At 41.6% G+C, this 24,967-nt stretch overlaps 4 protein-coding genes across 10 annotated transcripts; 2 read left to right on the top strand and 2 right to left on the bottom strand.

Annotated features, from left to right (window-relative positions):
* Positions 1-19: 19 nt before the first annotated feature.
* Positions 20-2,169, bottom strand: copz1 (COPI coat complex subunit zeta 1). The gene is made up of 6 exons (XM_042706922.1): positions 2,061-2,169; positions 1,423-1,491; positions 888-969; positions 556-647; positions 419-474; positions 20-131 (listed from the first exon to the last, which is right to left on the bottom strand). The coding sequence occupies exons 1-6, from the start codon at positions 2,076-2,078 to the stop codon at positions 50-52; spliced, it is 399 nt and encodes a 132-aa protein (XP_042562856.1). The 5' UTR covers positions 2,079-2,169; the 3' UTR covers positions 20-49.
* Positions 2,170-8,524: 6,355 nt separating this feature from the next.
* Positions 8,525-13,471, top strand: nfe2 (nuclear factor, erythroid 2). 4 transcript variants are annotated; one of them, XM_042706915.1, is made up of 4 exons: positions 8,525-8,767; positions 10,677-10,755; positions 10,891-11,028; positions 11,730-13,471. In XM_042706915.1, the coding sequence occupies exons 2-4, from the start codon at positions 10,708-10,710 to the stop codon at positions 13,017-13,019; spliced, it is 1,476 nt and encodes a 491-aa protein (XP_042562849.1). In that variant the 5' UTR covers positions 8,525-8,767; positions 10,677-10,707; the 3' UTR covers positions 13,020-13,471. The 4 variants fall into 4 exon arrangements, with proteins under 4 accessions (XP_042562849.1, XP_042562851.1, XP_042562852.1 ...); XM_042706917.1 differs by lacking the exon at positions 8,525-8,767 and adding an exon at positions 8,778-9,537; XM_042706918.1 differs by lacking the exon at positions 8,525-8,767 and adding an exon at positions 9,561-10,364.
* Positions 13,413-17,717, bottom strand: hnrnpa1b (heterogeneous nuclear ribonucleoprotein A1b). 4 transcript variants are annotated; one of them, XR_006152165.1, is made up of 12 exons: positions 17,610-17,717; positions 16,811-16,927; positions 16,556-16,702; positions 16,250-16,460; positions 16,057-16,134; positions 15,888-15,971; positions 15,717-15,800; positions 15,400-15,588; positions 15,105-15,278; positions 14,928-15,013; positions 13,575-13,649; positions 13,413-13,490 (listed from the first exon to the last, which is right to left on the bottom strand). XR_006152165.1 is itself a non-coding variant. In XM_042706919.1 (11 exons), exons 1-10 carry the CDS (start codon positions 17,619-17,621, stop codon positions 14,940-14,942), a joined length of 1,170 nt encoding a protein of 389 aa, XP_042562853.1. In that variant the 5' UTR covers positions 17,622-17,717; the 3' UTR covers positions 14,361-14,694; positions 14,928-14,939. The 4 variants fall into 4 exon arrangements, 2 of the variants coding, with proteins under 2 accessions (XP_042562853.1, XP_042562854.1); XR_006152166.1 differs by having other exon boundaries at positions 13,413-13,486; XM_042706919.1 differs by lacking the exons at positions 13,413-13,490; positions 13,575-13,649 and adding an exon at positions 14,361-14,694.
* Positions 17,718-18,278: 561 nt separating this feature from the next.
* On the top strand, positions 18,279-24,264 carry cbx5 (chromobox homolog 5 (HP1 alpha homolog, Drosophila)). Its single transcript, XM_042706921.1, has 6 exons — positions 18,279-18,410; positions 20,228-20,329; positions 20,423-20,609; positions 20,725-20,953; positions 21,819-21,919; positions 22,615-24,264. Exons 3-6 carry the CDS (start codon positions 20,470-20,472, stop codon positions 22,754-22,756), a joined length of 612 nt encoding a protein of 203 aa, XP_042562855.1. The 5' UTR covers positions 18,279-18,410; positions 20,228-20,329; positions 20,423-20,469; the 3' UTR covers positions 22,757-24,264.
* The last annotated feature ends 703 nt before the right edge of the window (positions 24,265-24,967 follow it).

Below are 24,967 nucleotides of genomic sequence, written 5' to 3'. Positions count from 1 at the left end.
TTTTACAACAGTGTGCCCACTCAGGGGAGGGTAACAGTTCCAGTTCCACTCACCCTCCGTCAACAATCTCATCCACGGCTAGAAACAGACCCTCCATGTTCTCCAGCAGTGCTCTTTTCTCTACATTCTTCCTGCATACATGCAAAGGAGTTGCACATCAAAGCATACATATACGTACATGGCAATGTGCGACAGTGGGGGGTACAGTGGTAGAGAAGTCGTTTAGTAATCAGAAGGTTGCGTCCTTGAGCAAGACACTGAACCCCTAATTGCTCCTGATGTGCAGTGTGCCATCAGTGAAAATGTAAAATGTGTATACATTGTAAGTCGCACATATGTAAGTCGCTTTGGATAAAAGCGTCTGCTAAATGACTAAATGTAAATGTAAAGTGGGATTGACCAAGGGCCTCTTACTTACCTCAACATTTGACTGAGAGAGTCAAACAGACAATTCAGGACTGCCATTAGCATTAGCTGTGAACGGGACAATACTGGTTACAGAGAGACAACAAAACAGGACAAGAACAAGACAATGAGTGTTGATGTGACACTTACCTCATTTTCATGTGAGCTTCCAATCACATAGAAATATAAATCGATGTTACTTTTGTAAACCACAGTTAGACCTTCAAGAAGGGCTATCTCACCTGTTTAACACACAAAAAAAGCAAAACACATCTCTCTCAAGTATCAGGAACGAATAATGAAGGAAAGAATAAATATTTCACTGGCACCGGGATTATTTTTCAAGGCTCAATATGATGATTATATCTTCATCGTTGTGTGTCTGTTCTCAACCAAACTCATCAGTTAATGTACTGCTGAGCTAATATTTGAAGTAGCATGTATTTGTGATATTTCTTTGTGCCGAAAGAATTTGTTCTCACTGTCTGTTCGATGTGTTTTGCTGTAGACGTTCTTTTCAAAGGCTTTCTGTTCCTTTACAGAGGGGTATGTGTCGTCGTAATACTGAAAAACAGTCAAAGTAAAGATGAGTGAAAGGAATCATTTTCTAAAAAAAACATTACTTCCATAAGGCAAACCTCATGAACTGCTATAGCTGTACTTTAGTATAACTCCAAAGCTGATCAAGAGGGGGAGTTTACACAATGAGCATAATATGTTTCTATCAGACACCGCACAGTGTGACACCCTCTCCTATAGATGTTGTTTTGATTTTCTGAAATAACATGCAAATCTGAAAGCATCATTGTGGTGACAAACGGAAAGGTGACATTTAATTCTCCTACATATAATGAAACTAACAGTGTAGACAAAACATCCCCTCGTTGGTGGTAGGGCAGCAGCTGTAATGGTGTTTTAATGGTGACAACAATCTGTTTACCGCTGCAGTTTAATCTAGAATACTTGGCTGAGTAGCACTGCTTGTAACACCCAGTAGGCGCATGCTTTTGGTCTCACCTTGGCATACAGTCTCTCCCCATCATTGTCCATAATAAGGACTGCCTTAACTGTAAGCAAAGAGGGTTCCTAATAAAACACAATTCAGAAATATTAACTTCGTTATTAACTCCGACAAGTTTACAAACACGGTGAAAGGATTTCTGGTTTGACCAAGCCACGTCAGCCCAAAACACTTTCACATTTGAGGGACACGTCTGAGGGACACGTATGTCGGCATGACAAAGTTGGTTGACAATAATGTTAACGTTAGCTGGTTCTTATCTTTCGAGATAATGGCTAGTGTTAACTTAGTCTTTAACTAACCTGCTGGCCAGTATGTAAGATATACAAAGATCATACGAATTAAGGATAACTATAAAATGAAAAACTGTTAGTATCACAGATAGGATAAATGTACTAATTTGATTCTGATTATCATTCGCTAGTTATCGTTAGAGAAGCATATTAGCTGCATATGAGGTTATGAACTCACAACATTTCGCTAACGTTGGTGGTTACGGGCTCAGCGTAAGCAACCATTTCTACTGAAATCTAGCAGGTTAGTCAGATAACCGAATAATTAACTCAAAGAAAGAATCCTAGCAATCTCAAAAGAAAGTGACAAATATGAGCTAGATATGTGCCGATGACTTTACCAAAATTGCGTTGTCCATCGCTGTAGCTAAATGTTTAGGTAACTTGCCAAACTAGATTTCATTGGTCCACTCACTTCCCTTCAAAACGGAAACGGAAACTCGTATTCTTCAGCGCAGGAGTAATTTCGGAAGATTGCTCCTGTATGCTTTGTCTTATGAACACTGTTGTTCATTTACAAATGAAGCATTTCTCTCTTCAATCCATTCCGGTAGAAAGAACTGCTCTGTGCTTTAGCCTATTTGATATAACAGACAGAAAACAATGACAGCCCATGATTTCGTCATTGAAATATTTGTTGAAAATTAGGGCCTTCGTAAAATAGATGCATATATAATTTAAGTAGCTCAATTGAAATTCCTTGATACTCATGAATTGTTGTTTCCATATGGAAAATCAAAATTGAAACTTGTAAGCCTACTGTAGACCTTCTGAAGAATTGAAGAAAATCACAGTGATTCAGATAGCCTACACCACTAAATAGACTTAAAAATGGAATGGAACTCAAGTAGAAAGAAAAGAGAAGTGAGTACAGATTTTGATTGCTAAAATAACTTGGCTCAGGGCATAGCGTCAGAGAATTATGTTAACATTTGACAATAGTCATACTGTTCAACCTAGCCTTTCCTAAATTTCCCTCGGGATTAATAAAGTATCCATCTATCTATCTATCTATCTATCTATTAACAAATGTTTAAATAGGAACATGGACAATCTGTATGTGACACTAGCATTCACAATCGAATGGCATGTACATGTGACTATTGACTGTCTGTGCATGACAATAGTGTATTTTTAGAATACATGATTGTAGGACATGTATGAAACATGAGAAAATGTCACTATATTTTGTGAGATTTACAGGCTTACACTGAAGTTCCCAAGATACCAACAATCAGGCCTGTCAATGTATTTCAGGGCTTACAGTAAGATGCATCCTATATTGTGCTGATGTTGTGGTCACAGCGCTCATCTATTTCTGGGTGCCTGACTGAGGTTAGAGAAAGAAGGATGATTCTGAATGTAGTAGTTCAAGGTCTTGGGCTAAACTCCTAGGCAATGACATAGTAGGTATGACAATAGCGGTGAAACCATCCTACCCTTATTACTCCCACACTACCACAGCAAGACACAGACACGATACAGTAAGTGGATATACGCCTGCGGCCTAGTGGATTTATTAACATATTGTTATGTTCAATATTACTGACAGATAAAGCTGTCTTGTAGCCAAGCACTACACTGAATGAAGTTGATCTTTTCCATTTATATTTACAAACTGACCACGGTGGTACTGACTTCCATTCAGCTCTCTGTATGATCCCATAAACAGATATTTTTTAACATCCTCCTACAGTCAACCAAGATAATTATTTTGGTCACCTCTTCTGGGAAGCACCACAGTGCAACCAATCCCATCGGGGTTTTCCCCTTACACTGCTGGTCTTTGTTGCCATCCCCAATTGAATGACATCAGAGGTCATAGCACCCTGTTTAGAGTCTGGTCAGAAACATGGATGTGAGATTGCTGTAAGCACCGTGGTGCTGAAACATAGAGCAAAGCTGGTCTTTACCTCGCATTATGTAATTATTTCCCGTCGCTGCTCCCCTTCAGTTTATCAGCCACAGGTTCTATTGTTACATCTGGCAAAACATAACATGAATGTTTAGACTTGTTCTACATGTCCGATTGAATACACATAATCATGAATTCTTACTCTTCGGTTAATATATGCACCTTCGGTTAAAGCAGGGGCTAGAACTTCTTCTATTCCAAAGGTAACTCTTTCTAAAATACATAACATATATTCATGAAACTACAAATGAAGTATTTTTATCCATTTAAGTTATTTTGACACAGTTAATAAATAATTATTTTTCCAGGTGGATATCCATAATTGTGTTTTCTTAAGGATGATTACAGGTAGTTTTTTCAAGTCAAGTCCTCTTTTTAATTTATTTCAGACCCTGCATCATTAATATTGTAACAATTTTATTGTGTTTCATAGCTGACAAAACAATTTAAATTTCCTCTCTAAAAATGCAAAACTACCCTTAATGTATTTCTATGGAACAATAGGCCTGCTTCAACAGGGTTAAATTCAAAGTAAGACTGTGGCTTACCCACAGGTTTTGCAATGTAACAATAGGTTTTCACAATTTTACCACAAAACTATTTCGAAATGACCCTTGTAGCTGGAAAGGATACCATGCATGTACAGAATTGTAAAAAAGAGAGAGAGAGAGAGAGACAGATATAAAGAGAAACAGAGAGAGAGAGAGAGAGAGTAAGAACGTATATAGAACACATTATTTAATCAACTTTTCATGTTTTCAAAGAAAGGGGTCTCAAATTGACATACGATAATACGATCATTAAAACATTCTGAGTAAAGGTCCACTTATACCATTTAAAGCATTTTTAAATGGCCACTGCCCTTATTAAAGTATATTATGAGTGACAATTTTATTTGATTTTGGTTTTATGTGTTTCTTATCTTCCTTTCTTGCCTTAAAAAAGCCTGCCTATAAATAACACTCTTTATAGACAGTATATCTACACTACTATATATTATGTGGCCTATAGTGTGATACTGATATACATTCACTATCAGTATTTAATGCGTTTCTGAATTTTTTAAATCAGTATTTCTCAAGATGTTCAGAGGACACTTCTGCTTCAGTTTCGTTGTATTCAGATCCTTGGAACAATTCCTACAGTTGGCTAAAATGTTTGTCATTACCCAGACGTTATACCTGGTATCCAGTAAAATGAGGAACCAGAACCCACAATTGTATTGCATACATGGGTAGTAACCCAATCATCATCACAAGATAAGATTATTTGATTATTTTTCATCTGTTGCAATGCAACAAAAGCTTTCATGCAAATGTCAGTCATAAGTGACTGTATGATGTGGGAGACAAAGAGTTCATCCTCAACACCTTCCATGACTGCCCAATGCCAGTATATGTGTCTGTGTCTTCCAATGAAGACAGTAGACTGGATGTGGATGTCCAGTATATGAGAGAATGTGTATGGGTGTGTGTGTGTGTGTGAGTGTGAGTGTCTAGTGGTGTATTGCTGCAAAGAAAGGGAAGACAGAGGCAAGGGGCAGGTTGAGTGGAGGAAGTTCTGCTCGGAGCTGATAAAGGGTGCATTAGGTGCTGCTGGAGGGAGCTTCTAACTGCTGTGGTTTTTGGCATGAGAGAGGGAACAAGGAGCCGTCTGTGCTATTGCTTTGACCTCGGTTTCTGTCATTGCACAATTCTGCATGCACTGTAACAACTTACACAGCGTCCAATTCATTATTTAATAAGAATTAGGCCTTGGTTTCCTAAATAACAAATATTTAGACACAGGTTATGTGGATTAAAAAGTGGAATTAGCCAGATGTAGGAATATTGTTTGAAATATTTTTATTGCAACTATCTATTTTATCTACTTATAACAAACTGATGATGATTAGATACAACATGATGTCAACTTAGGCAAATGAAGCAGCCTTGCCCCAGACTGTGATCAGTCTCTAACCTACATTAATAATTCTAGAGCTAATGATATAATCATTGCATGTATTTTGCACACAATGGTCACAATACCAAAGATTATATACTGTATAAGTCAACTACAATAATGGAATTACCTTAAACAATATAGTAATCATTGTGTTAAGCACTAGTGACAATACCTCCCTATGAAAATAATAAATATCACACACACAAACACATGCACATGCATGTATACACACACATATACACACAAACACATACACAAACACTTAAACAAGAGTTCACATGCAAACACACACATACACACAAACACTTACACACGAGTGCACATGCAAACACACACACACACACACACACACACACACACACAAACAAACACTTACACACGAGTGCACATGCAAACACACACACACACACACACACACACACACACACTCAAACACTTACACATGAGTGCACATGCAAACACACACACATGCGGGTACATGCCCACATGCACATGCATGAACACATACACACATACATACACACACACACACACACACAAACACTTACACATGATTGCACATACAAACACTCACACACACACACACACATGTGGGTACACGCCCATATGCACATACATGTACAGACACACACACACATACACACACACACAGAGATACACACACACACACACATACACACACACGCACACACAAACATAAATATACTTTCCATCATCGCCTTAAGCCATCTCCCCTGTTTTCCCATTTCCCAGCAACTGGCTCTGACAATTTTCCCTACATGACCACAGAGGAAACAAATGCCCTCATTCTAATTAACAACAGGGTTTTTTCCATGTTTTTGCAAGTATCCATACTCCTCTGTGTCAACTTCTGGTTTAATGTAGCTTGTGCCTCATGACTGCATCACTGCTGGGGTGGCAGAACTAAGCTAGTTGTCATTAAATGTCTCGATGGCTCTGTTGATGAGTCAGTGCAACAGCAGGAGATATCCAAGATTCTCTTAGCAACAAAGAGGTTGACATTATGGGATGGAGGTCTGTGGGTCAGACAGCAGTGTGACTTCCTGAGGTCACCCCTGGGAGATGGGAAACAGAGACCAAGTGTATGAAAAGCACCAGGCCAGAGGGACGAAGTAAAGAGGAGGTGATGAAGATGATGAAAAAAGGCACAAAAAAAACGGACAGGATGAAAGAGAGCCTGAAGAAATGTATGCAGTGGCGTGAAAAAAAAGAAAAGATGAGACAAAAAGAAAAGATGCAAGAGACTGTTGACCTAAACTATGCTCAGGGAAAGCCAGAGAGAGTAGGCGTACCGCCTGGAATCTCAGCCAGATCCCAAACCATTGTGGTCGCAGTAATAGCAGGCTGTTTTCTTGGCGTGTTTGTAGGTGGGTAAGTAGGGTGGGTGGGGGCTAAGAACCGAAAACTTTGGGAAGTCCCTTCTGCTGATTCCGGGTAGACACCCACCTTTCTGAACTCTTGTCAGCCACCTACGTCCTCCGTAATGGGACGTGAGCACAGACACATATAACAGTGTGGCTTGCCAGTGGCTGGTTTTCTTTGCTTGAAGATGCGGTTATTGAATTCTCAGACATCTATGAAGTTTGCCGTGCAAGATGGATCCACATTTCCTTCTACAACACGCTTCATTGAGTTTCCAATCCATTATAGTTAAACCCAATGAGACCTGTTTCTGACCTTAAGTAAAAACTCTCTGGGTAGCGATGAATGCTAATTTGCTAATACCACTGTGTTCTGTCATTCATTCAAATGTGTCTCCGGTGTACAGGGTGTACAATTCTTTCACAGTGTGGCTCGCATGTAATTACAATGGCTATCTGTGCACCTCAAATGGTCTTTCACCTGCGCTGCCTTTTAAACTAGTGTAAATCAGCTATCCCTGAGCAGTGCTGTGTTAGAGAGTGCTGTAATCCGATAAGGCACAACCCCATTCAATGGCATCGCTCAGGTGAATGGAAAGCACTTCAGATGACTGCAAAGAGATCTTTGTGAACCACTGGGGTTGCACAGCCAGTGCACAAACATCCCTAGTAATTGTTCCAAAACAATCCTATTGATTGATCAAGCCCAAGAATTCCAAAATAGGGGGTTAAGACTCAGATGGTCAGTTGCTACATAAGAGGTAAGACACATTCCCGGCCTCTCTTCTCTACCGCTCCCCCTCTCTCTGCCAGTGGCTTCCCTGCCAGGTATAGGAACAATGTGGCCTTTCTTACCTGTTGGAGGTGTACATTCCATCCCCACTAAACTAAGTCACAAACCAGCCACCCCCCATCCCATCGCTCCCCCACACCCTCTAGCTCCCTCCACTCCTACTTTCTGCCTGGGTTCCCTCAGCCCTGGCAGACTTAACTCAAGGTGCTTTGGAGCGCACTCCACAGAACCTAGTACCTTAACAACAAAGCACCCAATGTGGGTGTCCTCCGAAGAAAAAACAGCAAAACTGATCTGGTGAAATGCAAGCCGTACCAAGTTTCAATCTAAATTTGGGGTTTCCCTACAGAAAATGTACACTTGTATTACAACATCTGAAATCCAGAGGTATTGAATGTAAAATGTATTTTGTCCACAACTATGCAATAATTAAAATGTAAGGTGTGTATTTTTGGACATTTGCAATTAATAAACCATACATCACAATATTGGATAATGGCCAATCAATTGTGGGTGTTTTTTGTACATGTATGTGTGTGTGTGTGCGGAGTGCTATGAATTACCCTGCCGGCCTGTGTTATGAGAATGAAAATATGTGTAGAAGAGGTTTGGAGGGTTGCTGGTGTTGTAGAACGGACAAAAAAAATGTGGTGTGGGTGCTTTACAGGAAAGCTGCTTACATCGCCCACAGACACATCCCATTTATGCGAGTGACAGCCAGTGCAGAGCAACAGAGACAGAGAGTGTGAGAGAGAACGAGAGTGAGTGAGTGAGTGAGTGAGAGAGAGAGAGAGAGAGAGAGAGAGAAAGAGAGAGAGAGAGAGCGCACATGCACAGTCTGGAGTTAAGGACTATCGGTGAAAGGCAACCACTCATTCAAATGTGCTGCTATTCATTCCAAGTTTGAAAAACTGTTGTCCTCTCACCTCTGCTAATTCTTGCCAGGATTATGTGACATTCCGAGACTTTCATTTCAAGTCACTTGCTCATAACAATCAAGAAAATGATGTTCAGGTATGTTGATTTTGCTTTCTTCATTCCCAACATCAGTTTATCTAGCCTGTGTCATTGTTTTGAGAACATGTCAATGTGTATTTTGGTCTGTTCTTGTTGATTTGAAAAATCAATTATTATGTGAATCTTTGAGGCTATAACCCTCTAAAAACTTTTTCATGGATAAAGTTGACTTAATACTTTGCTTTGACATACGCAAGTCCAGATACACTAAAATATAACTACAGGACCCTGTAAAATACAGAAAGGCGTTCAGTTATTGTCCATAGTTTGGGTTTAATGCAGCTTTCAGCATACATTTTTTTTTTAAATTTATGTCATTTAGTTTCCTCTGACCAAAACATTTGAAATGCACATGAGGCATTTTACATACATTCAGAAGTGCATTTAATCCTGTCTCAGCATGTTGTCTGTCATATATAAATGATAAATATTCGACCAGACCAAAAATCCTAGAAAAAATTATGTTGAGAGACAAATGAACCAAAACTACATCCTTTGCAATGAAGCTGCATTTTGATGTATCGCGAATATGACTGTGACACAGAACCAAAACAGGGCAGATAGTCTCAGTGGTCTATGAGACAGGGTGCTGGAATACAAGCCTTTGAATCTCATTCATGACAGCTCATTCCATATGGGCCATTAGTGCGGTACAAAGACATGGGCTAAGCAGGACCGGTCTTGATGTTGAAACCGAGGTGGTTAGCCAGTGCTGGGTTGCCTGTGAAGAAGGGGAAACAGAGAAAGGAAACTTTCCTCAGTCAGTGGTGAGGGCAGGATATGAGAATTTTAGTCTCTCACTTTTGTTTTTAATTGTTGATAAATTAAAAAGAAAATGATTTAACAATGACCACACTGCATGACATAGTGCTAAAACATTGAGGATAATTAAGATCTCTCACCATTTTCTTTAAAAAAAATATCTTCATTATAATGTTGTACATGACAAAGAACTGAATGGTTATTCTCCCTGGAAACCCAGATGAATTCCATTTGAATAACAGAAATGTTTATTGTATTTTCAAAACACAAAGGCAGAAAAACAGCTTCTGTAAACAAATAAACCGTCACTGTGGCATGATCATAATTGTGATGTTTTGGAAGAAGTCTCCACTGAGAATAAACAGGTTTATTGGATTGAAGGCAGGAAAAAAAAACAAGATCCACCAAGATCCAGACAAACTACAAACAACAGCTTCGGAAACATTGCATGTAACTTTATTGACCTCCACTGTGGCCTCAAACAGAACAAAAATATTTCTAAAATAAACAATTCCTTGTATGGTAAAAAAAATAAACCCAGCATGTAATCATTTTCACTGTACTAAAGTATGTAATCATTTTCATAATAAAGTAGTAATGAATAATATAGCTTCGTGATTGAAAATATTTCAACACCCTATGCCCCTATGGAATACTAGCCTCTCAGTTAGTCATCCCTACCATGTGTTGCCCCCCGTGGGTCTGCTGTCAAGCCCCATCCTCTGGTCAGCAGAGAAGGCACATGCTGGCGTGCAGCAGATTGTCTTATCAGGGAAGGGCATGGCTGCCCCGCGGCCCAGCTGATATGAGAAATTCAACCCAACGAAACGCAGTATGTCTTGAGACTTTTGTGACATTACCAACAGGCGGGAAGACAAAAAAAAAATGAGTGGAAAAACAGGACAAAGTTTCATAGATGTTACGTGTGTGTTATGTTGTCAGGTGTGTTTCTGGTTTGAGACTGATTAACTAAGCCAAGGAGTTAAGATTCCCAAAGATGTTTTCATGTTGTGTGAACCATAAGTGCTAACTTTATTAGCGTAGCTGTGGCTTTCTCAGGCGTTCTCCAGAGCCGCAAACAGTGAGGGAGGCAGCGGGCTCAGTGTGAGGCTGATTACATGGTTCTGCTTTTTGTATTTCTTAGACGCGCTGCCTGCAACAATATTCTTGCCTGAATGTGTTCAGCTGCCAATTGCATGCTCCCCCTGAGAAAGAACTGTGAGGTAAGTCTTGAGAGTTAGTAAGGTGGTTACTTGGTCTGTCTATATATTTGTCTCACAGATGACTTGATACAATTTGTTACCTACGGATTTCACTTTCAAACTGACTTTCTAACACTCACTCTTTCTTGCCCAAAGGGGCTGGCAAACCTCGGAAGGCTTAATGGGGGAGCATCAATGTCCATCAGTGCCACTGGATTCCGGATGCATCGCCACCCTCAGGATTCAGAGATGGACTTCACTTGGCAAGAGCTGATGGCCATCACAGAGTTACAGGTATACTGTCTCAATGTGCAAGCAGAAATGATAAATGCAGTAGAAAATGTTGGTAGAGGGACAAATAATTTTAAAAGGAGCATGATGCCATAGATTAATATTTGAAGATTATTAGAAATAATAAAAAAAGTTGACATATTTAAATGGGCAAGTGAGCTGTTAATTTCAGATCATAATCCTCTCCAGAGTTCAGTGACTTTTAATGAAGTAAATCCTTAAAACATTTAAACTGTTGTGAACACACCCCAAAACACACACACGCATTCTGGTAAAATCTTCAACAATGGGCCAATTGAATGATAGGGGGATAAAGAGAGAGAAGAAAAAGGGGCCAAGTGCTGTACGTTGCAAGCAGCCCCCTGCACTGCACAATGACCATCTGTTTCTACATGTAACCTGATCAGAGCTAAGTGAGCTCTGCATAAGCTACGGATGGCACACACACGCACGCACACACACACACACACACACACACACACACACACACACACACACACAGGTGGGCAGGGCTTGTGGTTTCAATCCAGCTGATGATTTATGAAAAAAAGTAGTCACTTTTTAATCAATTCCTCTTGTAGTACGTTGATAAAAATATATTGTTTGCTTTGAAGGATACGGTATTTTCTTTTCTTAGGTAGAGACGGAAAAGTCACGGTGGTTTGAGGTGATTCTCTGATATTGTATGTGTTACTGCATTGCAGGATCTAGAGGTTCAAAATGACAGCCAGTATGAGAACGGACCCTATCCTCCTATGGAGCCAGCAGTCTCTGTTGGAGGTTTTGGAATGAATCAGAGCCACACTGGCGCTCTAACTCAGGGGTGTGACGTTACCTCTGGTGGCTATGAGGGATCCTACCATGAGGTGATGCCACCATGTCAACGGCTGGGACCGGGTATGGACCCTCACTACGCACACTCTGGAAGTCAGCTGGCCTCCAGATTGCATCCCAATACCCAGTCTCTTCAACCACCACTCATGAGCTTTCTTGAGCACATGAACTTGATGAGTGCCAGTCACGGTCTTGAAAAAGACAGTTTTGGGCACTCCCACAGCACAGGGCTTGGGCCTAGCCACAGCAAACAGCAACATGCAGCCATTGATGACATGGAGTCTGACTCTGGCCTGTCGCTAGGTTCAAGCCCCCCACTAGCTTCTCCAGAGAACGGTGTCACCAGCGTAACTACCTATGCTTGCACAGAGCCAGGAGTGCCTTATGCTGAGGATGAAATGGAGGCAAGCATGGGGGAACACTGCAGGATGACAGGAGACAGCCATGTTTATCCCATGGACTTCCATCATCACCACCATCCTGTTAACCACTACCCAGGAGCCCCGTCCACCTCTTACTTCCCCATGGCCCCCAGCTTGCCCCCCATCCACCAACAGCACCAATCACACTCTGTGTATCCACTCAAGCAGCAACAGATTTTACCCAGCACTGCCCTGCACCTCAACAGTCCTGGTACATCCGGCAGCCGTGCAGGCTCCTGTACAAGCTCATACATCAGGCCAAAGGGGCATGGTGCCCTCACACCTCTGAGCAGAGATGAACGACGAGCTTCGGCTCTGAAAATCCCCTTTCCTTTGGAAAAGATAGTGAACCTGCCTGTAGATGACTTCAACGAGCTGCTAACCCATTACACTCTCAACGAGCCCCAGCTTGCGCTGGTGCGCGACATCCGTCGACGCGGAAAGAACAAGGTGGCAGCACAAAACTGCAGGAAGCGCAAACTGGAGAACATTGTGCATCTGGAGGGTGAGCTCGGCCAGCTGCGCACTCAGCGAGAGCACTTGGCCCGTGAGCGCCTGGACTTCCAGCGCGGTTTGGCCACCATCAAATGTCGCCTTTCTGAGCTCTATGCCAAAGTTTTCTCACAGCTCCGAGACGAAGAGGGCCATCCCTACTCCCTTGAAGATTACGCTCTCCAGCAGACCAATGATGGCAACATGTACTTAGTGGCACGCAATGCATCACTGGATGCGGAATAATACCAGAGGATCAGATGTGCTTTATTCGCAACTTGCATTAGACCAATTTTTCTACCTGATATTCCCATGTGCTGCAATATTAGCCCACGTATCTTAGCATCTGTTGCACAACGTGTTTGTGATGAAACTTTAAAACATGACTTAACAGGCATTCCAGAAATGTGCAAAGCAATCATGTTCCCTAAACTGCCCAGGTGTTTGATACATTTTGGTAGTAAATGCGATTTTAAAAAAAACCTCAGTAACAGCAAGTCATCCTCTCCAGTCACAAGAACTTCTGTGCAGGCTGATAGACAGGAGCATTACAACCCCAAATGGTTCAGATGTATTTTTTTTGTATGCATTTGCCAATTTCTTGCTACCTTTGCAGATACAAATTCAAGACACATTGTGTAAAAGTATGAAAATATTTTATTAAAAATCTATAAAAAAATAAAATCTTCTAAAAAATCTTCAGCTGTACAGCCCTTCCTGGGAAAAAAAAGGACACAATAAGCACCACACTTCACACACACAAAAAAAGGTTAAAATAAATATATTTTAACAAATACACACATTTTTCTTTCCATGTGCCATCTCAATGGGCATCTTTGTATCCAGCACCAGGGACAACTGGTCTCACATGATTACCTAAGAAAAGGAGACAGCACTTAAGATGACAGCTAGTGCATTCATCTAGTCATACTACCTACGAATGCATGCATTACTCAAGAGTAGAAAGGAGACTACAGTTACATTCTCAACATTAACCTAGATACCGCTGGTAATCTACAGGAATAGTGAAAACTTCACAAGCATAACATGGTCCAATACAGTGTTCTCGTGTAGAGTCCAGGTGAAAAGGCTGTTCTTACCTAGGGGAGCTTTATTAAGCTCTTTGGTAGTTGTGGCCTGCTAGTCTCAGAGTGGCGACCTGTACTCACTTTCCCCTGCTTCTCTGGCTCCTGGCGGTGATCTACTCCTCTCCCTCAGCTTGCTTCCATGGTTAGCTTTATTCACATGTAAGCTAGCCTCTTGTAGACCACAGCTTTCCTCCAAGCACTTCATATTAGGCCTCAGAGGGCCAACTGATTACACTAGTATTTTGTGGTCATCAAGACCAATGTTTCATTGCGCTAGCAGTGTGGCCAAGTCAGCATTGACATTTGGATATTTTAATCTTCTTTGCATTATACTGTTAAATGTTGACCAAGATGTAGGTCAAGACTGAAACCACCTACACCAGCATCCTCCAACAATTGCCTATCCACAACAAGTCCATCTGACAAGTGTGCAGGTCAACAGAACAACCAAAGCAGCGCCCCACCCCGTACCCCAAAAGAGACTAACCAGATCTTGAGCTCGTTTTAAAAAAAAGAAACAAGTTTATTTCAACTTGATTAGTTGCATTTACATAAAAATAAAGATGGGACTGACTTAAAAGTAATCTACATGTAAAAACCTCATTGGAATGCTTATCCAGAAATGACATATAAAATAATCCTGTTTGACAAACACAAATTTCATGAAACCTCACACATGATTTTTGCACTATAGTACACATCTCTTCTTTGTGGCAGCGGTAACCTGCCACAACTGTTTGGCTGAGCAGATCTAGCGGGAGTAAACCTGCAGCTGCCCTGTCACCTCTCCTGTTCTCCTCTGTCCTGTTCTCCTCTCTCCTAAGTACTGAGTCCTGTTGAACAATATGGAACAACATTGTTAAACCTGCAGACTGACTTGGGTCATCTACAGATCCATACCAGGCACTTAAGAATGAAAGCTAATGCACAGGAAGTGCATTTCAGTAAGATTCATATGCTTCAACACCGCTTCTCAGTTTACACTACATGTGCGCAATACAAGCCTAACATTCCACTAAATGACAGATTAACTGGAAATGTGCATTGCACCGACTGAAGCACTAACCTGCCAAAAAGTCTAGTAGCGCCGTCCTCCTGAGCCACCTCCATATCCGCCGCCGCCGCCACCAGATGCACCACCTCCATAGCCACCTGAGAGAGAAGAGCATCGACACATGAGGTTCAGAAGACGGTTTCATGCTTAGCCGGAAGAAAGCAACTCATATCTACGAATGATGCTTACCACCATAGGGACCACTGCTTCTGCCGCCACCACCACCGCCGCTAGCACCACCTCCAAAGTTACCACCCTTCATGGGACCGTAATTTGATGCCTGGCTGTTGCCATAGTTGCCAAAGTCATTGTAGTTGCCACCACCGCCTCCGCCGGCACCACCACCACCACCTCCAAAGTTACCTAGAAATAACACAAATAAGGTAAACCACTGACTTGTATTTACAAAAAGATCAAAGGTCACTTGATACTGTAGCTGCAAGGTATGAGTCTTTCAGAATTAACAATCACATTCAAGTCTTACCACCACCATAGTTGCCTCCATTGCCATTGTCGTAGCCATTGCCGTAGCCATTGCCTCCATAGCCGCCACCACCACCCTGGTTGCCATAACCTCCTCCGCCACCACCGCCGCCTCCATATCCACGGTTACCACCATAGCCAGGACCACCACTGCCGCCGCCGCCATAGCCACCTACAGCAGGAGCAACATCTTGATATTAAGGGGTTAGATAAAGGGGTTATTATTATTAGCATCATCATCAGTTGGATTCAGTCCTTGCCACATATACTGTTAAAAACACCTAATCTGGTATTAATACTATCCATTAATACACTCACCATCGCCTCCATAACCATTGTTGTAGCCATCTCCACCGCCATATCCTCCACCTCCTCCTCCACCACCTCTTCCTCCTCCTCCTCCTGCAAAATTCAGATCCGGTCACATTTCACATCTCTTAACAAGGCTCATAGCCCTGGCATGTTAACTTATTGAATAATAACACCGACCTCCAAAGTAGCCCTCGCGTCCACCGCCGAAGTCATTGCCATATCCACCACCTCTGCCAAAGCTGCCGCCACCTCCTCCCCTTCCTATAGATTAAAAGTTAAGTCTTTGTATTTCCAGAAGGATTTGTCAATGGAATGGCTGCATAATCATTACATCTCATGCCCTTACCAGTGTTCTGCATCTCTTGCTTGGAGAGGGCCTTCCTCACTTCACAGTTGTGACTGTTTACGGTGTGGTACTTCTGAACTGTTTTTTTTTTTTAAAAGAAGACCCCCATTTGTTACATGGTAATGCATTCAACACAACTCTAGAACATGTGACATGTTCCTGATGAGACATGTGATCATTAGGGTACACTTACTGACAATACGGTCAACTGCATCATGGTCATCAAAAGTGACGAATGCAAAGCCCCTCTTGTTGCCGGTTTTGTGATCAACCATAATGTCAATTGCATCAATTTTGCCAAATTGTTCAAAGTAGTCACGAAGGTGGCTTTCATCTGTGTCTTCTTTGATACCACCAACAAAGATCTTCTTGACTGTGATGTGCGCTCCAGGCCTGTTAGAATCCTGCGGGGAGGGATAGTGAAGCAAGACAACACACAAATCAGTGTCCTGAAGATCACCAGATTCACACTGCCACAGAGATAGTGACCTAAACATACCTCTCTGGACACTGCACGCTTAGGCTCGACAAGCCTTCCATCAACTTTGTGGGGCCTCATCGTCATGGCCTCATCAACTTCTTTCACAGAAGAATATGTGACAAATCCAAACCCTCGTGACCGCTTGGTCTGAGAATCCCTCATGACCTTAAAAATAAAACAATAAATAAATTAGCACTTCACTCAGGCTCCATGCAATGAAATACAATTAATAGTTGACGATTCTGTTTGGACTGGAATAGGCATGCTACTCACCACACAGTCTGTTAGTGTTCCCCATTGCTCAAAATGAGCTCGCAAACTCTCATCTGTTGTTTCAAAGCTCAAACCTCCGATGAAGAGCTTTCGGAGCTGCTCTGGTTCACGTGGGACCTTGGGGGATTAAAAGACGCATGTTCAGTTGAGTGCAGCAAATGTTGCATAATGTTGGCTAGCTAACGCAAGACACAACACAATAGGATACACCGAAATGGGCAGCGTTAGCCTGCATTGTGCGCAAATTCTAAATTCACAGCTATGACCGTAAGACTTGCAAAAAATGCCATCGCAATCACGAATCGTTCCAGATGAGGTCTCAATAAACATATCGATGCTGCACAACAAATTGTGCCACCGAAACGAGATCCTTCTGGCACCCTGAGATAGCTAACATTAGCTAACTATCGGATAGCTTATTTAGTGAAAGGATGCCGCCGCCATGTTGACATGTGGCTAACTAGATGAAGAACAAAGCGGCGAGCGCTTTTCTCCAAACACAACACCACCAAAAGCCAGTTTAAGCAAATCCATATATTTACATAAAGTTTGACGCAAAATGGGATATTGCATATGACCTTAATAGATTAACACACTCTTAGTTTCTCAAATCGTGACGCCCATGAGGCCTAATGTCTCCGGTTAACAAAATGGCGGTGCAATCTCAATGGATTCGATCACAATGACTACAGTAAACTAACCATTACTTCGACTCGGTGCGCAAATTATTTTCAATTATTTAACATATATGCACACCATAACACAAAATCAAACGATTCCCAGTGAAATGTAACCTTACCTCTTTAGACATTTTGTGTACTGACGACTTCTCCCAAGCTACAGTATGCTATGAGGAGAATCTAGGACAGACTCTGAAAAACGATAGGGGACTTGGATTAAATAATTGATGGTAGACCCACCCATGCAGCCATCCAATTGGCCAAAATTTCCCGCTGCCGTCACAATGTTACTTCCTGTAATTTTTTATTGGACTAAATGCAAGGCAGTACACATGATCCAATGATATTGCGCCTTAGAGGCAAGTTTAGACCAATTGAAGAAGCGTGTGTAAAAGGGCGTTACCTTCAGCAAAATAATGGTGTGCATTGCAGTTGGCTACAATATATTAGAAAATAGTTACATTTTCCACGGTGCAACAGTTCAACTGTCTACATGTTACAGTGTTAAATGTATCGAGCTAGATTAAAACAAAAACAGAAACAGAAATGTTATGCATTTGTGACTATGTCTATGATAAATACATTTCGCAAAGCACTCTATTGAATTATCCTTCAGGCACTCAGATTCCGCTAATACACACCAGGTATATTAAAATAAATTAGAAATGTAGACTTTGTACGTTTAAATTCAACGATAACTTTCAAAATAATATGGACTCAAATCGAGAATCATGTATTTGATCGTTTTGATAAACTGCATACGCATGCGTGCGTATGGCAGCCATTGTGCATTTTGGCGCGCTCAAGCACATCTGCAGCTGCGTATAGAGAGGAGGAACTACGGATGAAGCCTAATTTCTTCTTAGCTGACTAGCCTCGCGGTTGGTGTAGTTTGGTTCTTATTCGTAGAAAACTGTGCGGTGAGTGTACTTTACGTTCCCTGTTGAATTTCTTTCACAATTCTTGGAATGGCATAAAGTATAGTTAGCTAGTTAACCAACCTTGGATTAAACCCCGACTTGGTAACTAACATTAGTTAAGCAGGCAGACCTTAGACTAAAGTGGCTTGATCTAACTTATGAGCTAATCAAATAACTTGTCTGGCCGTCATAGCTTCCTAACGACTGAGAAAGGAATGTGTATGGAGCAGTGTTGAAAAGCAAACGTAGGAAGGAGACGCTGGATAGTTAAGGTGTCAGTTCTTTCCATCAGCTATAAGTGGCTAGCAAGCTAACTGATTTTAGCTGCCTTGCTAGTCACACCGTTAGCAGTGTTTCGTGGAAACAAAACAAGCCTAGCTGACGTGCTAGGTTGATAGCTAGCTAGCTAACAGTTCGCTGTTTATAAGACTGATAGATTATCATACCATGCAATTTAGCGATGGCGATTGCTAGCCACGATTCACTGGCCGATGTGCGCTAATAATAAACGTTAGCAACATTTAATTTACACTGCTATGTGTGTAGTCAATGTTGTCGTGCCTGAATGATATTCCCCGTGTTGCTAAGGCTAAAAAGGTAGCTATGATGGCTAACGACTGTTCAGTAGAATCCAATACAAAAAACACTCAAATGTCTTCGCAGAAAGATTGCTTTTGCATTTGTATCATAATAAGCGCCATGTGCCATGTTGTTTGGTGCTCAGATCAGATGCAGTTTTAATGCACAACCGCTAGAAATTACCTGGCTGTCTACGCACCTTCGCTCACGTTAGCTTATTGGTCTTGGCGAAGGTGTTCCAGAAGTGTACGAGAAAGAATACATGCACCATAAATGATGTGATCATGTTAATATTACCTTGTTGTTTTAAGAAGTGTGCTTACTGTAATTTTAAGTTTGTCACCCTAACCTGACAGACCAGGGCGTTCTTGTGTTAGTTGGACAGGGTAGACCTGGATAGATGAATAGATACTTTATCCCGAAAGAGAAATTTCAGTGTTGCAGCAGCAAGTCACACAAATAACTGAAAACATGCATAACTTACAAAAATACACACAATGCTGTAGTTAAAAAGAAAGAACACAGAATTACTATATACCAGCAGACGCTTTTATCCAAAGCGTCTAACATAGGCATCACCAGGGTGGGTATATAGATATATATGAGAGAGAGAGATAGATTTATATGTACTACTATACTACATAAAATGAATATGGTAAATATAGAATTTAACCTTTAGGCAAGATATTGCTATTAATGTGCAAATTAAATCTACATTTAATTAAGTCTCCTTTCCTGGCACAGAGGGAAGTTATTGTAGATGACTATTGCAGTGGGCAGGAATGACCACTTGTAACATACCTTATTCTGGCTGAAGACACACTCTTGTCTGACCAGTACCTTATGTAGGGGATGTATAGTGTTGTCCATTATGTTGAGCAGCTTGTGCAACAGCCTTCTCTCTACAACCATCTCTAGTGGCTCCAGAGCAGTTAGCTTAGACCTTAGCAGTTAGACCTTGTTACTTTTGATACCAAGATAACTTGTCAATATTCATATTCTGGTTAGTATGTCCTTGAATTTAAAAGCCCATTTACATTATATTTAATAATGCTCACACTAGCAAGACTCACATTTGCTTTCTTTGCACAGCTGTGTGATCAGTACTTCTTGACCCATTTGGTCATTTATTGACGAGTTGTTTCATATCCACATTTATATACTTTTTTTTACAGCAGGTTGTGGAGTGCTCTTTGAGATGTCATGGTCTTATCATGAATCTTTTGTTTTGATGACAGGGGGAGGTGGAAGTGCACTTCCTTTCGTCCGTCACAGTGACATCTCCACTACCTGCCTACACCAGATTCGTACTTTCATCTACAGTTCCGAACGCTCAGGAGGTGTGTAATAAAAGCATATGTAAATAAACAAATAATATTTTCCATGTTGCCAATTTCATGTGGTATATTTTTTTCTTTCCCTCTCCTCATCAGAAAATCCTCCCTCATTGGGTAAGGAATTTTCAAAGTAAGGCTTAGTAATGGGGAAGAAGAACCAGTCACGTGATGGGAACTCATCCGAGTCGTCAGAAGAGGAAGAGTATGTGGTTGAGAAGGTTATAGACAGACGGGTTGTGAAGGGCCGTGTTGAATTTTTCCTGAAATGGAAAGGCTTCACAGAGTAAGTCTGTGTTGATGTTTTGATTCTTTTGTATATTTAAAACAAATATTTTAGTTTGCAGTGCTATGCAGTAGTTCACCATCTCTTGAGTCTGACATGTTGATCATTCAAATAGGAAGCACAACACATGGGAGCCGGAGAAGAACCTGGACTGTCCAGACCTCATCGCTGAGTTCCTGAAGACTTACAAAAAGGGAAGCTCCCCCCCGAGCAGTGGTGGAAAACCCTCCAACACCACAAGCTCTCCAGCACGGCCCAAGGACGGCAGCAGCAGCAGCAACAACAAGAGAAGCTCCACAGAAGATGATGAGGAAGGAGGCAGTAAAACCAAACGGAAAAAAGAGGTGAGATGGTGAAAGACGAAATGCAAATGGAATGTGCATGCCGTATTGTGTCGGTCAAGTGGTCTCTGTCTGTCTGTCTGTCTGTCTGTCTGTTTGTTTGTTTATTTGTATGTTTGTTTTCCTTGTTTGGTTGGATGTTTTATATCTCTACATTGTCCATTCTCTTCATCCTCTGCATAGAGAATGCAATCCTGTATGCAAAAAGGTTCCATTCTTACCGTGTTTTATGTTGTGGGCCTGATGGCCCTCTGTCTGACACGTCTTTGTATATTAGTGCCTTTAGAGTTTTAGGACAAAGGGTTCAATGAGAACTGGGAACGCCTTAATCAATCTTTGGAATGGGGTACTTCTATGTTCCTTCAATGATATGTCATGTCAATGACTGTTCATGTGACAAAATCTAAAGATGTGTTTTGGGACTACATTCCGACTTGCTGGATATTCTTGCACACGCTATCTAATGTTCTGTTTCGGGCAGTTTATTGAAACTAATAAAAAAAAACTGCTCCTTGAACAGAGCAAAAATAATGTAACTTTTAGTAAAAATAGAATCTAAAGTGGCCCTCAGTGAGACTGTCAAGTCCATGTGTTTATACTGTTATTGTTAGGTGATCAGTGTGCTTTATGTTCATTGAGTGTGTTAAACACTTACGCAGCACAGTGATTTCTTAATGGCGGACATATGTTATTTGTCTGGTAACTCTCAGAATGTGTGTCGTAAAAGGTTTGCTGTCTGGAGTATTTCCTTTCCTTCTCCTTTCTTTCCCTCTTAGTGAACTTGTGAACAAGTTTTAGTTTATATATATATATATAAAAAGATGATACCTTAACGTATTTATTTATTTTCCTTTCCCATTATTTGTAGGATGCGATCCTTGTAGCGAGGGGATTTGAGCGGGGCCTGGAACCTGAGAAGATCATCGGAGCCACAGACTCATGTGGAGACCTGATGTTCCTCATGAAATGGTGAGAAAATCTCATTCAGCCCAGAATAATGCAGACCCCTTAAACATTTACATGAAAAAAGCAAATGCTGATCTCTCTCAACGGCTGGGCAGAGGCCAAAGTGTGAACCTACGCCCAGTTCAAGTCTTTAATTAAGGGATGGGAAAGAAAAGCAATCGACCACAATCAATCACAACATTAGTGTTCAGGTGTTTATCATTTAGTGAGTTCTTTACTATAATTTGAAATGAAATGCACACTGAACATACTAGTTGGCAACAAGATTAATTGCTTTCACGGAGATCTTTTGAGTACAGAAAGAGTGAAAATGCTGTGAAACTAATTCTCGCCAACTAATGTAGCATGTTGTCAGAATATGCAGTACATCACAATTAATCGTAAGCAATTGGTTCTTAAGTTGGGGGGACGGGCAGTACAACCGTACACAAAAAGTGTCCTACCACCAGTTAAGGCCCATTTACACCTGTGCCACCCACTTTTAATGGCATTTGAATGTTAATGACCTTCATGAATATTTACACACCTTGGCAATATGAAAACTGTCCAAGCAATTGTGAGGTCTGAGACGAAGCCTTCACCCTCAAACTAAAACATCCTTACACATAGATGCCCTAAAATAATTGAGCTTTTTTAGTATAAGAAAGCTTTTACTTTGCAACACAAGATCATAAAATCTTTCTATCTCTCATTTGCAGGAAGGACTCTGACGAGGCGGACCTGGTGCTTGCGAAAGAAGCCAATAACAAGTGCCCACAGATAGTCATTGCCTTCTACGAGGAGCGTCTCACCTGGCATGAGGACGGCGACAAAAAGGAAAAGAGCGTAGTGGAGGCGTGAGAAGTGGGGTACCCCCCCCCACATCTAATGACAGTCACACATGCACCCCCCCCCCCCTCATATTCCCCCCTCCACGCATCACCGATTCTCAACTTTGAGATTTTTTTTTTTTTTTAAAACAAAGAACAGGTAAACCACAAAAGAACCAGGCTTGGCCAGGCGAGGGCCACGGGCCCCCTGTCTGTCAGCCAAAAAAAAACCTTCAACTCCACATCCAACTGAAAAACAGTCCAGAACGGTGATGACACACTTGGATTTTTGGATGGAAGGAATGTGATTTTATTATCATCCTTTGTTATGTTTCTCACGCTTCTATCATGCTTATGTTTGTTAGTCCTCTCGCTCGTGTAAACATTCTTCTTACACTGTAATTGTGGTGGGGGTAAGAGAGCCATAAGTCCTCTCTCTGGATGGTAGTATTGTACATTTTCTATGTCAGTGGTTCACAATCTGGCTTTCTGGGCCCCCTCTGCTCGACACCATTCCTTTCTCTGCGTACATGAAAGAACTGGTCAGTGGTCCGTTGATTTAGCTAAATTGGGTGTGTGGAGCTGATCAAAGGTATTAGGACGATCCTGACTAATCAGGTGGACTTGGTACAGGGATGGATAGAAAAACCCTGCAGGGCCGAAAGGTGCCAGGAGTAGGATTGAGAACCCCTGGTCTATATGAATGGAGAAGAATGGGAGGTTTGTGGCAGCATTTTATACTTATTTTCTCTACCGTTTTTGGTAAAGGTATAACAAAATGTGTAGGTCTTGTCACAATTCATGAATTTTTGTTTTTATTGACCTACTATTTGTAACTTGTTAAATCAAAGGAGGTTGCATCCCTAATTTCTCACATGCAGTCGAGGGCACAATTGTGAAACATGCATTTGTATTCTTGCCCTCAATTTTTTTTTTTTTCCCTCTTCCTTGACGCCTCAATTTAGACATGTGTACTACTGGCAGTGTTACAATTTGACCAAGAGTCAATCTCATTCACAAGCACTTTCATCACCAAAGCACAGTATGTCGCCAGAACATGGACACGCTCGTAAACCTGTTGGACTGTTTGACAATCCCCCAGCCTATCCCCCCAGGAGAAGCCAGGCAACGTTCCTTCCTCTCAGCTCAGTGCCAGTCTGGTCCCACATCTCCACCCAGTGGTGGAAGACAAAACAATGGCTGTACCAAACCAGTAACTCTTGAGGAGTGGGAAGCCTGTATTCTCTCAGTTTAAATCCTCTGTTTAATTCAGGTGTTAAAAGGATGCAGTGTCTGGTTGCAACATGTTTTGTTTTAACCAGTTACAACAGTGGGGATTTGTTTAAATTTTTGAATGGCCTTTTGTTCTTTTCGCTCTTAAATGGTTACTTCCTCCCACCCTCCTTCTGATCCATTACTTTGTCAGTCATTTCTTTCAATCAGTGTGTTCATTTAAGTGTTTTGTCATGTTGAATGCTTGGTACAGTCACCTTTTGTATGTCTTGTAGCATATTCTAGTAAACTTAATTTTCAACCGTACATAGTGTAAGTGCATGGAATTCGTTTTTTCCAATGTAGTTTGATGGCCCTTTGAGTTTCCTGTGACAGCTCTAACTGTAAGTAGAAATGTATTTACTCGCATTGAGAAGTTAAACAGGGCAGTACCACTGTCACACCAGCAGGTGGCATTGATTAAAATGAATTCACCCTCAAGCCACAACAACGAGAGTATCCTGATGCTGAGGCCGGTAGTAAGCCTAACGTATTTTGTGGGGTGTGTTGGTGTTGACAGGTGTCGACTGTATATGAGCCTATTTGGTCAATTCATTTGCTTCACGTGTCTTACAAAATGAGATGGTACAGAAGGTGTGTTTTAGTTAACACATTTGCTTAAGGGGATGGTTACAGATTCAGACATTTTGACGGTGCATACTTTTTTGCAGTAGTACTTTCATCACATCACGTGACATGTATGGGGAATGCCTGGGCCATGCTCCACTAGTCCGAAGCTACACACCCCAATTCTTGGCGGTAGGTTGCCGCATTGCCCGACGTCTACGCTGCATGCAGGCACATGCTTTGTTGCTTGGCTACCTCCCTAGTAGTGGAATTTTCCCCAAGGAAGGGGAGGAACAAAGAAGAGGAGGTAGCGCTGCAAATGGAATGCAAAGGTCGCCAGTAAATTTGCAGCCCTGGGGACGGCTAGGCCCTGGCAGAGGCAGTGGAGAGGACGCATGCTTTA

The sequence above is a fragment of the Clupea harengus genome, unplaced genomic scaffold (assembly GCF_900700415.2).
Source record: "Clupea harengus unplaced genomic scaffold, Ch_v2.0.2, whole genome shotgun sequence".
NCBI lineage: Eukaryota > Metazoa > Chordata > Actinopteri > Clupeiformes > Clupeidae > Clupea > Clupea harengus.
This window is presented reverse-complemented; position numbering and strand designations above follow the sequence as displayed.

Bases quoted from the DNA above. Each gene is read 5' to 3' on its own strand.
- copz1 (XM_042706922.1), bottom strand. The intron at 970-1,422 runs GTGAGACCAAAA...ACTGTTTTTCAG, and splicing joins GGGAGAGACTGTATGCCAAG to TATTACGACGACACATACCC. The intron at 475-555 runs GTAAGTGTCACA...TCCCGTTCACAG, and splicing joins GAAGCTCACATGAAAATGAG to CTAATGCTAATGGCAGTCCT.
- nfe2 (XM_042706915.1), top strand. From the start codon at position 10,708: ATGTGTTCAGCTGCCAATTGCATGCTCCCCCTGAGAAAGAACTGTGAG. The intron at 10,756-10,890 runs GTAAGTCTTGAG...TCTTGCCCAAAG, and splicing joins CCCTGAGAAAGAACTGTGAG to GGGCTGGCAAACCTCGGAAG. The intron at 11,029-11,729 runs GTATACTGTCTC...ACTGCATTGCAG, and splicing joins TGGCCATCACAGAGTTACAG to GATCTAGAGGTTCAAAATGA.
- hnrnpa1b (XM_042706919.1), bottom strand. The intron at 16,135-16,249 runs GTAAGTGTACCC...AAAAAAAAACAG, and splicing joins TGCAGTTGACCGTATTGTCA to TTCAGAAGTACCACACCGTA. The intron at 15,014-15,104 runs GTAAGCATCATT...CTTCTCTCTCAG, and splicing joins AAGCAGTGGTCCCTATGGTG to GTGGCTATGGAGGTGGTGCA.
- cbx5 (XM_042706921.1), top strand. From the start codon at position 20,470: ATGGGGAAGAAGAACCAGTCACGTGATGGGAACTCATCCGAGTCGTCA. The intron at 20,610-20,724 runs GTAAGTCTGTGT...TCATTCAAATAG, and splicing joins AAATGGAAAGGCTTCACAGA to GAAGCACAACACATGGGAGC. The intron at 20,954-21,818 runs GTGAGATGGTGA...CATTATTTGTAG, and splicing joins AAACCAAACGGAAAAAAGAG to GATGCGATCCTTGTAGCGAG.